The sequence below is a fragment of the Neolamprologus multifasciatus genome, chromosome 16, assembly GCF_963576455.1.
Source record: "Neolamprologus multifasciatus chromosome 16, fNeoMul1.2, whole genome shotgun sequence".
Classification (NCBI taxonomy): Eukaryota; Metazoa; Chordata; class Actinopteri; order Cichliformes; family Cichlidae; genus Neolamprologus; species Neolamprologus multifasciatus.
In genome coordinates, this window is record NC_140454.1 from 11,024,631 (window position 1) to 11,041,526 (window position 16,896).

At 42.3% G+C, this 16,896-nt stretch overlaps 2 protein-coding genes across 2 annotated transcripts; one reads left to right on the plus strand and one right to left on the minus strand.

Moving 5' to 3' along the window:
* Positions 1-1,010: 1,010 nt before the first annotated feature.
* dnajb11 (DnaJ heat shock protein family (Hsp40) member B11) lies at positions 1,011-8,206 on the minus strand. Its single transcript, XM_085136263.1, has 10 exons — positions 8,008-8,206; positions 7,427-7,583; positions 5,807-5,904; positions 5,584-5,716; positions 5,242-5,384; positions 3,426-3,508; positions 3,295-3,352; positions 3,086-3,197; positions 2,825-2,984; positions 1,011-2,263 (listed from the first exon to the last, which is right to left on the minus strand). Exons 1-10 carry the CDS (start codon positions 8,079-8,081, stop codon positions 2,199-2,201), a joined length of 1,083 nt encoding a protein of 360 aa, XP_084992389.1. The 5' UTR covers positions 8,082-8,206; the 3' UTR covers positions 1,011-2,198.
* A 104-nt stretch (positions 8,207-8,310) lies between these two features.
* Positions 8,311-16,896, plus strand: tbccd1 (TBCC domain containing 1). The gene is made up of 9 exons (XM_085136258.1): positions 8,311-8,660; positions 9,390-9,454; positions 9,529-9,795; positions 9,927-10,085; positions 10,244-10,360; positions 11,968-12,217; positions 12,307-12,493; positions 12,759-13,289; positions 15,562-16,896. The coding sequence occupies exons 2-9, from the start codon at positions 9,392-9,394 to the stop codon at positions 15,773-15,775; spliced, it is 1,788 nt and encodes a 595-aa protein (XP_084992384.1). The 5' UTR covers positions 8,311-8,660; positions 9,390-9,391; the 3' UTR covers positions 15,776-16,896.

Consider the following 16,896-nt stretch of genomic DNA (forward strand, 5'->3'; position numbering starts at 1 on the left):
AGACACCTCGTAGACCTGGAATCTTCATGAACTTCTCTGTGTACCAAAGTATTGTAGATCAAATCTGAGGCCATCTGTCTGAGAGCTCAAACTTTCCTAAAATTGGGTCATACATCAAGACAGTGATCCCAAGTACAGCAGCACATCTACAATAAGGTGGCTGAAAAAGAAAAGAAGCTGTTGAACCCGACTTAAATGCTATGCTGGGACCTTAAGAGAGCTTTCATAAATAATGTCTGCAAATCTCAACTGAAGCAACGCTGTAAAGAAAATTCCTCCACAGCGATAAAGTCATTCAGAAAACAACTGAAGTTATTATTCCTGAAGGTGCTTCTACAACATTTCGAGTCACTTTCTTTTTCACATGGCTGTATTATCCTAACCTGTCCAGGGTGTACCCCACCTCTCACTCCAAGCCTGAATTGGATAGGCAGAAGAGAATTGATGGATGGATGTATTATCCTACTGCAGTATGAATCTTCCTAATCAGATGAAAACCAATCTAAAAAAGAATTGAGTGTATGATCAGGGTTTAATCCATTTGTCCAAAGTAGCGACTAACCAACCGTCTGCCACAGCAGACTTCCAGTGCATGCATAGTTTTATGCTGAGAAAACTACTTTTTGAATACGACAAATACTTCTGAATATTAGATGAAAAACGATGCTGTATTTGTCACCACCACAGTGGAACTTGACAGCAATGTCCTGTTAAAAACTTGAACCAAAGCCTTATAACAAGTGAACAGGTTGATTTATGTGTCTATTAGACACAGGTCTTTTTTTATGAAGGTGTTAACATTATTACTTTAGTTTGACTCTTGACTTAAAAATTTCATTATCAATTCTACATATCAAGACTTGTATTTTAACAGGTTTTATTATCAATTGTGATTTCCCAAATTTATGCGATTATCTCACCAAGATCTCAGAATTACGACCACAATACAAACTGGTTATTTTTATAAACCCTTTGTCCTGTAATGCAACTTACCCCCATGTGTAAATTCATGTCAGCACCAAATTCTCCCAAAGCACCCAAAGATGCAACCATTTCTACACATCAGTACATCCAATTCTTGTGTGTGGAAAAAAAACAAAAACCTTTTAGTTTTTTCCTCCTTCCTTGTAACTTTAGAGCTTTAACTTTTAGGCTTTCTAAGCTTGTTATTTACTTGACTCTGACATCATCTACTGGTGAATCTGGGGTACAACATGCCAACAGAATTTGTAGAAATCTTTATTTATATTGTCAATCAAAAGTACAATATCCCCTAGGAAATGTATAAACTGCCAAATAATTTACATTTAAGGCCACGACACTCAGAATTGGGAGGCAGCATCGCACTTAAGAGTCAAGGTAAATCAGAAAAGCCCATTATAGTCAACAGGGACGCCGTTCTTCATAGAGTGAAGTCCCTTTGAGCTATAGAGTGTCAGAGGTGTGGAAAACACACGCTGGAGCAAACTGCCTTCACTGTTTAACTTAAGAGGTCAACTCCTGTCACAGTGAACGTGGGGCTGTGCAATGCTGACAGTTCTCCAGTCACATCATGTCAAACAGAAACGTGCCAACATAAGTTAGGAAAACTCAAACACAACAAACAGGTTTGGATTTGTTCTTTCCTATTTACAGAGTATTATTGAACAGGAGTCAGGCCAGAGCAACAACAGTTCCATCACTCAACAAGTGATGCTGTTACATTCATAAAACTCATCTAAAACAAAAAGACCAGAAATGGAGAAACTTCTGCTCTTGCACAGGTTGAACATTCTTCAGATATCCAGTTTGTCAGTAGCTCATCCTTCAACAGACGCAGAGGGCTGTAACGGTGTCCTCTCCACAAAGGAGCAGCGGTTGACACATGAGTAGGTGCTTTCAGATACAAAGAAGTAAACTTGACATACAAATATGGACAAAAAGACCTACTGTTACAGGGTAATGCTGGGAATGAAAAGGTTCAGAGTGTCCATTTTTACACCTCACATAAAACATCTGCTGTTGTGCTACTGCTGATAAGATGTAGAACATTTAAAAAATAAAAACAAATTGGATTCAAGCCATCCTGAGACAAATCTGAAAAATAATAAATACACCCTGGCTAGGATTACAGATCACGCTCCTGCTGACTGAACAAGTGTGTCTGTGTGTGTGTTTGGGTGGTATGTGAATCAGTTCAGGCGCTGTCGCTCGGTGCGTTAGTATCCTTGTAGTCCGTTGTAAACCTTCTGTACAGATCCCTGTTTCAGAAGATTCCGAATACCTGCAACGACACGGTGACAGCTGCTGTTAAAAACCTTTCCCCGCGAGCAGATCGAACTACAACATCATTGATCCTGTTCGGAAATGAGAACATGTAACAAAGTGACAGACTGTTCTTCTGTCCCATTCATTTAAATTAAAATACATAGAATAACTACTTAGCATATAAACCTTTTCTGAAGACAAACTTTTAAAAAAGGTATAACTTCAATTTATAAACTCTAAATTCAACTATGTAGTTTTTAGCATCTCTCTTTGGAAATTTGAATCACTTACAGGGGATCAATCCTTATTTTCTGTTATGTACGTAGTGTTCTTATGGTTGACACGGCCCAAGTTTGGTCAACTCAGACATTCAGTCACCTGCTCCTCAAATCTTTTGCTTAGGAGGGGCAGCCAATCAGAAGAACTTGAAAGAGCTAACATGCCTCGTTTAAAAGAGAAGCAGGAAAGCCTTGTAGGATAAATAAGGACTAAATGAGCAGAATACAATAGGTCCCCTTAAGATATGACATGTCCTTAACTTCTCCCAGCCCGCCCTTTAACACTGCCACACTCTGACCTTCTTTCTGCTGGTCGTCGAGCTGTGTCTGAGGAAAGTCTACATCGAAGGTGATGATGAGGGAACCTCGAATGTTGACGTTGTCAAAGTTGGGCAGTCCCTCTCCTTTCTTCCACATTCGAGCACCGGGCTTTGTGATCTTATCCCTCACTATGTGGACCTGCCAGGCAAAGACAGACAAACATTTACTATCAATCTTATACATGTTTTTATTTTTCCCCAAATAATCTAATCTTTCAAAACAAGAAGCATATACAGAACCTTGTGTCCATCCAAATGTACTATATCCATCTCAAAGCCAACCAGTGCCTCCACCAGAGAGATGGTGACATTAGTGTAGAGATCATCTCCTCTGCGCTCAAACACAGGATGTCTATAAAGTAGAAACATCCCCACATCACTTGTCTGTCACTATACTTATATTCTAATTGGTGCACGCCTCTCTCTCACACACAGAAATCTGTTCATACTTTAACACTTTAATGCGAAATCGAAGGTCTCCAGGCTCTCCATCGATATGAGGTTCCCCTGTGGTCAGAGTAAAATGTTAGAAACATGGAGTGACAAAAAGATAACGAATTAAGATTTACAAAGCAGTTACCTTCTCCAATAAAAGGGTACTCCATCTCATCTCTCACTCCTTGCTCGATCTCTACCTCTAAGGTCCTCTCTTCATTCACCAGCCTGCAGATAAGATAACATCAGAGGATGTATTTTGTATTTGTTAATCCCCAAATCTGGTCAATTTATTAAGTACGTTAAGCTAAAATCTAGGATTCCTGATGTGTTTTTCAAAATATTCCATAAGCATCTCCCCCAATTTCTTTCAGTCTGCTGTTGAACTTTGTGACTCAGAACTTGTTCTAGTGGAATGCAGTCATGTGGACGCTGTACCAGTCCATCATGGTGAAGGGAGAGCCAAGTGTAAAAGCAAAGATCTCAGTTTACTTGTTGATCTACGTGCCTACCCTCACCTATGGTCATAAACTTAGCAGTGATTGAAAGAATAAGACACAAGTGGCAGAAATGAGCTTTCCAAAGGTCATCTGGCCGGTCCCTTAGAGCAGCGGTCCCTTAGAGCAGCGGTCCCTTAGAGCAGCGGTCCCTTAGAGCAGCGGTCCCTTAGAGCAGCGGTCCCTTAGAGCAGCGGTCCCCAACCGCTGGGAACCGCTGTGAGTCGTTTGGTACTGGACCGCGAGAGTAGAGGCTCGGGTGTGAAATTCACAGTTTTTAGCATTATTTTTTATCATTTTTATCGTTAATTCGGTTTCCCTGGGTCTCTTCCTGTGTGTTATGAATAAATCTTTTTTTTGGTACTGGTTTTATTTTGTTGTATTTATCCACGACACCTTAAAGGCCGGTCCGTGGTGCAAAAAAGGTTGGGGACCGCTGCCTTAGACAGAGCGTGAGAAAGCCAATAATTAAAGAGGGGCTAAGAGCAGAGCTGCTACACCTCCACATCAAAAGGTGCCAGTTGAGGTGGTTTGGGCATGCCCATGGGGAGGAGGCCCCGGGGCAGACTCAGGACATGGAGCTCCCCTGGATAAGCAGGGGCAGTTGGCTAGGGAGAGGGAGGTCCAGGGTTCTCTGCCTAGACTCCTGCCCCCACAACCCAGTTACGGATACATGGAAGAAAATGGATGGGTGGGTGGCATATTTGTTTACATCACATTAACAGGTTTTGTTGGCAACAGTGTAATAATGTAGCTTGATCGTCTATCTTGAGATCTGGATCTGTATTCTCGGGTTCATTTCAAATCCAATCATAAGATCTTGGCAACTAAAACACACCCTGATGGAGAAAGAAGATCAACTCTGCCAGAAACTTCGCACATCAGGAAATAAGAATCGGAAGTGATTGAAACGAGAAGCAATACATGATCTAAAAATCAGTACCGACTTTGATACATGTAATAAACACACCTGAGATCTGCAGCAACAGATAATTGTCATTCTGAGAGAGCTAGACCAACATACAACCTGAAGCAGTTATCAAAAATTAAAATGGAAGCATCGCAGATTCAAACCCTGTAGCTGTACAATCGGTGGCCAAGTCCAAACTTGGGTTAGAGACATTCAAATTTACGACTTCAGATGCTTCATCTCATTTTCAGTGGTGTCCAAAATGGGGTTATCATTTAGAAATTGAGTAGTAACATCTGTACTATGTTCTTGTGTTGCTCAATATCTGTCCCTTTGTTTTACTGGTGCAGCAGAGTTGCTTTGATTGATTGAGAGTTCAACATATTCCTCATAATGCCTCATAAACAGCAGGTGGGTGGGGCTTCTGCACCAGAGCTGTGTGCCTGAGATGACCACATTAGGGACATTTTCTATGATGTCACAGCCATGTATCACAGAAAATAAGGAAAAGCATAACAGGCCCCATTTAATGATGACAACAGGAGCTGACTTACTTCACATTGGGACACTCATCGCACACCATTTCCTGGGTCATCTGGAAACGTCCAGGTCCAAGCTGGGTCGTCCTCATTTCCTGTCTGCAATTACACTTCCTTTTACCAGGAGCTTCTTTAGCTACAGGCTTGTTACGTACAACCTGCATACAGCGGGAAAAATAAGTGTTGATAACATGAAAATCTACAGGTAGTAAATTAGATGATTCATCGGTAAGCCTTGCAGTTTGATGACTGAATGAAGTGACACTCTATAGCTAGCTCCTCTTTGTGGAACAAACTTGAAATGTGAATAAAGGATGCTAAAGACTGTTCGTTTGGAAACCAGGAGTTTCTCCACACCTCCACAAAGTTCCCAGAGTAAACTTCTTCCAGTGTAACCTCCAGGTCCAGTATTATGTCGTTTCCTCTGGGAATATTCCTGTCCTGCTGCTGTCGGTTGCCACCAAACATGAACCCAAAGTCACCAAAGAAGCTACAGAGGGAGGAACAGTAGCATGAGTGGACATTATACATACATTTAGCTGAACCTGGCATAAAATCCAGCTGAGCTCATGAAACCAACCTGGAGAAGATATCGTTGTGAGAGCTGTGGTGACCCTCTTTGAGCCCGTCCTCTCCATACATGTCATACTGTTTCCTTTTCTCCTCATCTGAGAGGACCTACAAACAGACAACCTGTCAATCACACAATGGCCACATGCCGCAGTCTTTGTTCTCTCCGCTGATACAACGTGTGAGTGTCATAATTCAATGTAAAAAAAACACACAAAAAAAAAATGTCGATGGGCTCTTGAAAGCTGTGTTAGTTTTTGAAATTGACTGTGATTCATTAAACAATGAAATGAAAAGTCAGTAAACTGTCACTACTGAAACAATCTTAAAGCTTATGTATAAAATATACACTTTTTCAAATATGAGAATACAAACAGTTGACCCATTAGAAGGAACAGCCAGCAATTACATAGTGGCTGTAGAAGTGCCTTCACCTGAGAAAAGCAGCAATGGCTCCAATCTCAGAAGATGATGAGATTTTGGAAATTCATATAAAACTTTTACGGCTGTTGTTACTGCTAATCAGTTTGTCATTATCTCCCGTTGTTTCAACCACAGACTATAGATAAAAGATTATCTCGCATCATTAGGAATCATGCTGAACCTCATTTCTTTTTGTCAACCTTTTTGAAACTAGATATAAGTGAGAGGCAGATCAGACTGTACTGAGAAATAATCTTCTTGACTCTAGCAGTGAGCATAATTTACAACATGAAGATTATGCTGTAACAGGACTTGTAACTAGTAAGTGACATCCTCAACCAACGAAGAAGGTGTTTACTGAGATGACAGAGGGCTCTCTTCCCTCATTCAGCAACAACAGGCAAAAAATCCAAGTGGGGAGGTCCCAAGTTAAACTTCAAGGTGAGCACCTGAAGAGACTACCAAAGAATGTTGGATATGTTGCTGTTTCTACATTTAGTAAGCCATTTCAAATTCTGGTTTTGAAATATTTTTATTTGTTATTTATTGTACCACCACTTTAGATTTCTTTAAACAAATACCTACTGAACTTTATGGTTGAGATTGTTATCGTTTTGGTGCCTGAGGTACCTCAATAGCAACAATTTAAAAAAATAAAAAATAAATAAAAATAAAACAACTTCAAAAGAATTTATGTAGATCTTGTCAATTATTTTCTATTATTTTTATTATATTGTCATTCATTTAGAGATACATTTATAGACCCACCTCGACTAATAAAACTCGATTAATAACCAATTTCAGTTTTGTGTTACAAAGCAGTGAACTCGCTGCGGCATCCTTCCGTTTTTAAAAGAAACGTGAACGTTTGACACGGAAACACCTGCAGCGCTTATCCGAATCCACTCCCACTCATCCACGTCTGAATTTTCAATACACCAGCTGTGCTGCCTGACAGCCAATCAGATTCAGCCACACGGTCTAATCGTCCAATCGCAGAGATCTTACCAACAACAACCAAATTTCAGGCTTATAAAACAGTTGTATTGGGCGCTTTTATACTCACATAGGATTAAATCTACGCTACTGTCCCCGATCACAGCTGATACTATGAAAATATAACAGTCTTTTAACTCAAAAACAATTTCATTGTTGCTCATCTCGGATATCACTAGCATCAAGAACACAACAATGGCTACACATCTACCTCATAGGCTGCCCCCAAGTCTGCAAACTTGTCCTGGGCTTGCGGGTCGTCTTGGTTTCTGTCGGGGTGTAACTGCAAAGCCAGCTTTCTGTAGGCCTTCTTGATGTCCCTGATTGATGCACTCTTGCTCACCCCCAAGATTTTATAGAAATCTCGCCTACAGGAGAGAGGAAGATGGCACAAATGAGGCAGACACAGGAGGCACAGAGGTAGAAGAAAAACGAGAAACCGTTATCAAATGGCAATGGTGCTACTTTTAGATTGTAAAACACCGAGTTGGCTACAATCTCCGGGGGGTAAGCCAGTTTGGCTTCCATAGACAGTATGCAGCAGCTTCATCTGCCGTAATGGCTAGCTCCAAGCTAACTAAGCTAGGTAGTCACTTAAAACACGGCCCTTACAAGTGGTGGATACACTTTTTAATGAGAGAGGCGCAAAAGACGACGAAAGCACTTATTAGCAAGTTAGCTCTGTGTGTCAGACTGTTCCACGCATGGAGAGCACGTCTAGACCAATCAGAGTGAAACATGTGTACCAGCTGGCGATGCTGTTTCGCCGCTGTCCAAGCGAACACCACTTACCCGGCAAGCACCGCCGTAGTAGCATAAAGAAGCAGGCAGCACACGTTACACAGATTCATCCCTTTAGCAGCCATAGATCTCAGGATTTCTCAAGGAGGTAGCAAAGAACAACCGGCTTTTTAAAGCTCGGATCCCAGCTGGCAGTCAGTCAGCCACAAGCCTTCTTCCTCCTGTCAGAGAAAGCCCGCCCACTGGATATCGGCAAATCGTCCTCTCCCGAAAAACTCTGCCCAGCGTTAAAGAGACAGCTCACACCTTTCTTCTCAGCAGCCCTTTCTTGTCATATATAACTGTTTGCACCGATGTTTTTTGGGGGTTGTTTGGCTTTTTTTGTTTTTTGCTTTTGTTTTTTGTTACATGTATAAGTACAACTAATACAAAACTGAACATTTCGGTGAATAAAAAAAACCCGGGCACCATGCCCATAGTGCAGGCTGAAGCGCGCCCCCGGGAGCTGCGCGCAACAGATGTCCGCTGAGATCTGAGTGGAGAGGAGGGCGCCAAATAGGAAGGACGGCAGATGTGCGTTTGACAACAAACCAGGAACCACTGCACTCGTCCTCCTCTGTATACCTATGAGTCCTTGACCTGTCGGCCCTTTTCTCATTCAGGCCGAAGATCCCAGTAACAGGACGAGGACACAAAGTCTGACAGTAAGATCCAGAGCTGTCCTAGCTCAGCTAGCTAACTGGAGCAAAGCTAAGCTGACCAGCCCTACTTTTTTATGTTGGAGTTAACTTTACGAGCAAATAGCAGTGCGCCTGGTATTCGGCTTCATTTCTTGTTGTGCCACAGCAAAAAAAAAAGTGAGTTTTGTGCATATATTTACCGTGTTACTGGATTGATGTTAGCTTAGTTTTGATTAGCTTGTCAAACTTGAAATTAGATGCCTAGTGTTGATGGCACGAGCAGCCTGGTTGCTAGGAAGATATTTTTCAACCTGTAATTAAACGGTCATTTTTGAAGATTAGGTCTGTTGTCGCTGTACTAAAAAACAACAAAGAGAAGGTTCATGAAATGCGATGAGTTTAAAAAAAAAAGTGAGTAAAAGCAGAACGTCCTGCGCTGTATCTGAATTGATACACAGTTGTGTGTGTACAGAGTTAAAGTGGCTGGAGTATGAGTGACATGGTGAACTAAACAGTGTGGACAGAGGTTGAGTCTGTGCGAAATAACAAAGCATTATGTTATTGTAACTGTCCAGTTTGACCAGTTTAACTACCAGTGCTCCCCAGCTCCTTCCCTGGTTCGTGACTAATAATCATAATCCAGTAATGGCTCTGTCATTGTGATATAAAAGTGCATTGTACTTATACAGTGTCAAATACTCAAGTAATTAATTATCGGTGTATGTCACATTGTTTTGTACTCTGTTTCTTCAGACATGGAGGCAAACGGTGTGAGCATATGGCCACGCATGGAACCGTTCCTACTTGGTGCCCTACAGGTAAATATACTCCCACTATGATATCAGCCAAGAGCTGTAAATCTTGTAAATAGCATGAATTACTATCGTTGTAGGTGGCACCATCCTCCAAGCTAAATCTACACTATCTTCGAAAGATGGCTATCTACGTGCGAACAAGGAATGGCTGCTTCCCCCTCCTGAGCTGGCCCATGTGGAGGCATATCGCCTGTGGAAAGTTGCAGCTTCTAGAAGACCTTGCGTGGCTCTACTTTGAGACCTATGACCTTCTGATAGGTCATACACCAGAGGAGAGGCTGGAGTGGGCTGAATGTCTTTCCCAGTGTTCTACTAAAAGTGAGCTGGACCAGCAGAGGAACAAGGTTAAATAAAGTTTAAATATTTATTCCAAGGACTGATGCTACTGTAACCTTGCCGTCAGATTTGAAGGAAGAGCGGCTGCATATTGATAGGTAACCTGTGTTTTTTTTTTTTCCTTTCCTTTGTGCACCAGTTGTCTGTGGACACTCTGCAGTTCCTCCTTTTCCTCTACATTCAGCAGCTGAACCGCGTGTCTCTGCGCACCTCTCTGATTGGGGAAGAGTGGCCCAGCCATCGCACCTGCTCCCCATCTCCATCAGACAGAGAGTCCAAGACTAGCTATCAGAACAAGGTTCTCTTTGCCATGAAAGATAAAACAGAATGACCAACGATGCAGCAGGATTTATAGTATTGTGTAGTTCTAATTAGATCTGATGCAAATTATTGTATGGTGGTGTATATGAACTTAACCACTTATAGTCCAGTTTTGTTCCTGTTTTGGTTCTGCAGAATTGGGATGATCAGGCTCACCTGTCCTTCGTGCAAAGCCATCTGGCAGAGATTTTGGAGCTGCTAGTGGAGCCTGGTCAACTGTCGCAATCTGGACAGGCCCTAAGAGACTGCCAGGTCTGGGAACAGCAAGCACACATCCTGCGTTAGGTCACAGACACAATCTAGATATTTTTAACAATATTTGGTGCTAGCCAGAGTATTTAAGATACCAGTATATTTAATATATCTTCTTAAATATATTCTTATAGACATATATGTAGAAGCAATCCCTGTGAGCTAATCAGTCTGTTTCAAGTAGTTGTTGCCTCTCTTGCATCTTTATCTTGTCTCTGAGAGTATTTATCTCTAATGTTGTATTCTGAAGCTTGATTTCTACCTCTGCACTGAATCTGTGCAGAGCCTACATGATAGTCAAATGTTGTTGCCAACATTTCTGCTTGTGCTGGTGTGCCCATATTGCTCTGCATCTCTTTGCTGAAACACTAGTTAGCGATGGCGTTCTTCTTTGAGTTGATCTGTTCTTTTGCAGCCAATTTGAAAACTGGTATCAGAAGAGGAAGTAGCCGTAAATGTGTAAAAAGAAATGGCGGTGTCTAAAGCATCAGATATAGACATTGCTGGCTGCGTCAATGTGATGTGAACATTCACAGTTACATGTCTGTGTAGTTTCACATCAGGTTACTGCATGCATTACAGCATAAGATTTCAGAAGAGTTCAGTTAATGCAGAAGAAAAAATTCTGCAACAGGCATACCACTCACTGTGAGCATCGAGCGCTACCCCCCTTCTGTTCAAACCCACTGTGCACGAAGGACAGCCAATTAGAAGAAAGTTGGCTGGAAGGGAGAAGAAGTTTGTTTCGGGTAGATGATAACTATGGAGCTGTACAACGTTGCTTCAGGTTATTGAGGTTTACATTAATTCACAAAAGTTCTCGTAAGGTCCTCCAATAGCATTTCAGTCAGGTTAAGGTCTGGACTTAAAAACCCCACTTTGATTCTTTTCCTTTTCAGCCATCCAGCTGTTTGCTGCCGTTTGACTCTAGAATACTTTGGTATACAGAGGAGCTGATGTTGACTCATTACTGTAAAGTGTTTTTTGCAGAGACGAGGCTTTTTCCTAATAGTCCTCCCCTTCTTTTTCTAACTGTACTGTTAGCAACTTTAACATTTAACATGCTAACCCAGGCCTCTGGACTCTGAGATGTAGCTCTTGGGTTTTTTGCGGTTTCTCGGGGCACTGCACAGTCTGAAACTGGGGTGAAATCCTTCTTGAATGTTTTCCACTTGTCAATAATTGTTCTTTCTGCAGAATGATAATAAATAGCCTAACCCCCTTCCCGACTTCATAGACAGCAACAAGTGATTCTCTAAGATCAGTGCTGGTGTTGTTCCTCCTTCACATTGTAATAACACACACCTGAATGCTCCAGAGCAGAAAACTGTCAGAACCTCTGCATTTACAGAGGTGGTCAATCTGGCGTTTGATTCGTCACACCTGACTGGTACTTTCCATCTTAATTGATAGATGAGTTAGATTTATGGCTGCACATTTTTTCTTTCACTAGTGTAAATAAAACATTAACAGCAAATTGTAGCTGTTAAAGTAAACTCATTATGTTAAAATTTTTGATTAGAGAATTTCTCTTGTATTAATTGATACTATTTGAAATATAAAAACAAGTCCGTACTGTAACTGATTTCTCAGTTATGTTCTATCAGGTATCCCTGGACGCTGTGCGGAGCTTGGGTCTGCTTCTTGAGGGCTCAGTTTGCCAAGGAAAAGCTGTTCAGCCCATTCACTGGCTGCTGACCAAAGGTCCACTCCAAACACAAGCTGGCTACTCCTCGCTCACCCGTTCCTTCCCCCTGCACAATCTCCTCTCCTGCCTCCAGCGCAGCCTCACTCTGAATCCCTTTGGAATAACTGCCTGTCTCCATTCGGGCAAGAAGCTTGCTTGGGCTCAGCAAGGTTTAGTAAAATCACCTGGCATTAGTCCTTCCTCACGGTCTTCACTTTGTGCCTTTCTTTGACCGCCCAGGTGTGTTTGTGTGTTCTAGTGGAAGGGGCCATGAAGAGAGCCAAGATAGCCAGGAACACCCACATGGCACCACCTGGTAGTAAAATGGTGCTGATGTCCCAAGTCTTAAAACAGACCCTGGCTAAAACTTCAGACAAGCTGACTGGTGCCAACATTAAAATCCATAGATGTGCTGATGCCTTCATATACCTTCTCTCACCTCTCAGGTAAGGTTGCCTTCTAGTAATAGAAGATGGGTTATCTTTAGCATACAGGCCAAGAGTGCAAGCACCATAAGCAGAATTGATAGGCAGGCAGACTAATGATTACAAGGAATTATCCTACTGGGAACTGGTTTTCTACAAGAACTGCTTCTTGATTCCCATTCCTAGGCTGACTGTCAGCTGGCTGATCTCTGGCTGAAAGCGGCAGTTTTCAGTGGCTGTATCTGTACAGTTTATGTTCTTTCTGTTGTTGAATTTGTTCCTTTAGATCAGTCAGTGTGGACAAATGCCGTGACAGCACTGTGGTTCTGGGTCCCGTTGAGACTAGCGTCCACATCCACAGCTGCCAGAATGTGCGAGTGGTGTGCATGGCCGGCCGAATTGTTATTGGAACTTCCTCACGTTGCACCATCCATGCCCTTACGCCCACACGCCCGTTGCTACTGCCGGGAAACATGGACATTACTCTAGGTCCTTTCCACACTTTCTACCCTTCCTTGGAGGATCACATGGCCAGCGTGGGGCTGGCGGTTGTCCCTAATCTCTGGGATCAGCCCTTACTACTGGTGACCGAGGGCCTTGCCAGCCACTCACTCAATACGTTGTCCAGCCCAGACCCCTCCTGCTACCGCTTGCTGCCACCATCAGAGTTCCACACGCTGGTCGTGCCTTTTCAGATGGAGGGAGACACGTGTGAGGTGCCCGGTGGTTTGCCTCCTTTATACCAGGCAGCTCTGGATGAAAAGAAGAGGAGGATACAGAACTGGCAGAAGACTGTGATAGAGGCCCGGCTGAGCAAGTGAGTGAGAAATTGACCCCCAAACCTTTATTAAGCAATGGCTCAGCCACCTATACATGTGTTCAAGTAAGTTTTAGTGTTTCATTATGTAGCGTGCCTTTTAATCAGTGGAAAATTGTAACAGCAAAGGCATTCCAAAAAATCAATATGAATGTCAGTTAACTGCTGTGTGTGAGAGATATACAGTTCAGTGAGCACACTGACGTCAGACGGGTTGCACGAGGCAGTTCTCCACTGGCTCTTTACATTCATAAATAGATGTTCATCTTTTAAAGGAAATACACGTATTTAATGTTTAACTGGCAGGAACACGATTGTATATCTGCATAGGGATGGGTATCGTTTAGGTTTTATCCGATACCAGTACCAAACCGGTACTTTTAAAACGGTGCCGGTGCTTAAACAGTGCTCGAACCGGTGCTTAAAGAATGGAGAACACAAAATTGGTCCAAAAACCTCTCATGTTCAGCTGTTTTTTTTTTTTGTAAAAAGATAAAAATGTTAGCCTTTTCTGCAGCTATAGGGGATTTATGGCATCACTCTTGGCTGGAAGCAGTGCTTAAACAATGGAAAAAACAAACTTTGTCCAAAAACCTCTCATGTTTAACTGTTTTCCAGTATTTCTTTGGTCATTTTAGCCTTTTTGGCCAGGGTGAAGGGAGTATCTGCCATCAAACAAGAAGACAGCCGCATGTAACTACAAAGGTGTTTGCTAGTTCACCTTACATGTATTAATTTAGTAACGTGGTTAGCTTACACACGAACAACATTAAGCTACTCACGCAGAGAAGAACGGCTGCTGCTGACATCATCATCCGTCATCATTTCTGCTACACTGGCAGGGCTAGGGGCCAGGACTCTCCTCTTCGGGTTTTTGGGGGATGTTGCTAAATCCGGGTCCGATAACAGGCACCACACCCGCAGTAGATGTGCACGGTGTGAGGTCTCGTAGCAAGCTATCAAATACGGCGTGTTTTTCGGCTTTTAACAAAATGCTATACGTCGCCAGGTGTTTCATCAGATTCGAGGAGTTACCTCCTTAAAGCACTTGTTGCAGGCTGCTGAGTTTGCATCTTTTGCTGTGAAGTACAGCCAGAATTTGACCGCTTCGTCTTGGGCATTTTATGGCTCTGCTCTAAAAGAACGTACGTACCTGGGCCCGCCTACTATCCTCGGAAAGGTAAAATGATTGGCTAGAATCCAAAGTGTATGACATCTCAGGAAAAAAAGCACCGAAATAAAGCACCGAAATGTGCGCTGCTTTCCAGTCTGGTTACTACCGTTTATGTCAGAACCGGTGCCATAATGGCACCGGATACCGGTACCTATCCCTATATCTGCATACCAAAAGTTTTGGCAGTGGCACCACTCGATTGGTCAGTGATGTGACATTTAAATTGTCTGTCAGACAAGAGACAAGGCAAGAGTTTTGGGTTTGTTTCAAAGCATTTGATTTTATATAGTATCCATGTACTGGTCAGAGACCGATGGAGGAACGTTAGTTAAACAGTCGTTTCAAAGATCGTCTTATTGGAAAGTCTTCATTCTGCTTTGAATGTTGTGATTGGATACTATGACTCTAACTATGATGTACAACACTGAAGGTGCTGTGAGGTTCATGTGAGGATTCATGTTTGGAAGCATTAGATTGTGATCCACTCTTTCTGAACTGGGTTGCAATTTGTGCTCACAAGAAAATCTGAAAAATCAGAAAGTTTTCAGCTTGAAAAACTGCTACAAATTTATATAGACAAACTAATGCCTCCTACAGAGGCTTGTCTTTGTTTTAACTCCAAAATAGGAATATGATATCCAATCATCTGGAGTGCTGAGCATGCAGGTAGAGGACTATGGAGGAGTGAAAATGAAGAAGACCTTTATTAAAAAGACGAAGAGCACAGATAGTGGCTATAGTGGACGCTTCATTGGTTTTAATGCTCAGTTTCACTTCAGCTCTTTGTATGTTAGAACTTCGCTCTTGTCTGCGGCTGGTTGGCAGGCCCACGTGACCACAAATGAGAGTGGCCCACAGACCCATTGATCACATACTCTGTACACTGTCTCCATTGACAACATTGACAAAGTACCAGGTTAAGAAACAGAAAATTAAACACACGCATATTGTTGCTGGAGCATAAATGTAGGAAATAAGGTGAATGATGCTAAGAATTTTCTCTCCTTCATTTCAGAAAGACTTTTTTTGTTAAGCTCTGTTATTTTCAATATTATACCGTTTAAATGCAACTTTCTTTTACGTTCTCTGTCTTTCCAGGGAGCAGAAGCAACAGTTCCAGGAATTGGTGGAAATGAAGTTTCATGAGTGGCTTCTGGAAACGGGTCACAGGCAGGAACTGGACAGCCTAATCCCACCCACAATAGCCTCTGTAAAGGACTCTGATGGGGCAGCAGCAGACACCAACCAAGTTAATGATCCCAAACATATGAGGACTGGACAGGCAGTGGGACAGTCATCCATGGCGTGTTGAATTTTACTGTTTGCTTTTTTTGCCAGCAGAATAATTGCACCTGTAAATTAAGGCAGCATGGCCGTTTGCACATGCAGGTTACATATGGTCTTCTTCTCACACGGTGCTGCTGTGAGTTCTTGCTGCTGGTTAAGCTTTTCCAGCAGCTTACAGTTGTGTCCAGGTTCACAGTTCCTTCTTGAGAAAAGGCAGCTAAATGTTTGACATGTCTAAAGTGGGAGTGAATTGGCTTGTTATCAAACAACATCATGTGCCACACACACTCTGTAAAGATGAGGCATGTGTGAAGTCGCCACATGCTTTAAAGAGACATTTTCCTGCTTATTGTCTTCTTCAGAGTGAGGATGAGGAGGAACAAACCAGGCACAACGATTAACTGTGATTGACAGTCGAGTAAATAAACCCTGACACGTTGTTTTCAAGCAGTCAGTCTTTTTTTCAAACGTAATTTGGTACCAACTGTCCATCCAGTGTTTAGGTGAACTTTGTGTTGCAATAGAGAAACCAAAACCTGTTTGAATTAATTTGATAGACAGCTTTCAGGTGCTGAATTATGGGTAACTGTGGTTCAGTGTGGTCATGGACTATGAAGCAACATTAATAGGATAGCAGAAAGCTCTGGTTTTTAAGCTAGCGAACTCAAACAGAGCCTAGATATGTTGAACTTGCTTCCTAGCACAGCCCTCTGGAGACCCTGTCGTCTCTTCCATGCACCTACTGATGCCGAATCTTCTCAAACGTATACAAGTTTTCTGAGGGAACCTGCTAAACATTTAAAGATGGAGGATGTAGATGCTGAACATTTTAAGCACTTCGATTCTAAAGGGGCATCTTATTACCTAGATTGTAATAGTATTATTTTTTTTAGAATATTAATAAAGCATTTGCGTGTGTGTGTGTGTGTGTGTGTAACCCGTTACTCACACGCTGCTAATAGCTGTAGTGACGCTGTTTTGTGTGCTCGAGTTTGCTCTCACATGACAGTGCAGCTACAGAGTCGTGCTTGAATTTCTTCAGTACAACAGAACAAGCTAATCTGCTGTTCCAGCTGAGGCAGGATTTAATAAACTGGTGACCAGTTTTCCAAGAAAACTTAAATGCATATTTATTTTTGAATAAAG

Excerpts from the sequence above, each read along its gene's own strand:
- dnajb11 (XM_085136263.1), bottom strand. The coding sequence starts at position 8,081 with ATGGCTGCTAAAGGGATGAATCTGTGTAACGTGTGCTGCCTGCTTCTT. Across the intron at positions 3,353-3,425 it reads GTACCCTTTTATTGGAGAAG|GGGAACCTCATATCGATGGA; the intron begins GTAACTGCTTTG and ends CTCTGACCACAG. Across the intron at positions 3,198-3,294 it reads TTTCGCATTAAAGTGTTAAA|ACATCCTGTGTTTGAGCGCA; the intron begins GTATGAACAGAT and ends TCTACTTTATAG.
- tbccd1 (XM_085136258.1), top strand. The coding sequence starts at position 9,392 with ATGGAGGCAAACGGTGTGAGCATATGGCCACGCATGGAACCGTTCCTA. Across the intron at positions 9,455-9,528 it reads TCCTACTTGGTGCCCTACAG|GTGGCACCATCCTCCAAGCT; the intron begins GTAAATATACTC and ends CTATCGTTGTAG. Across the intron at positions 10,361-11,967 it reads AGGCCCTAAGAGACTGCCAG|GTATCCCTGGACGCTGTGCG; the intron begins GTCTGGGAACAG and ends ATGTTCTATCAG.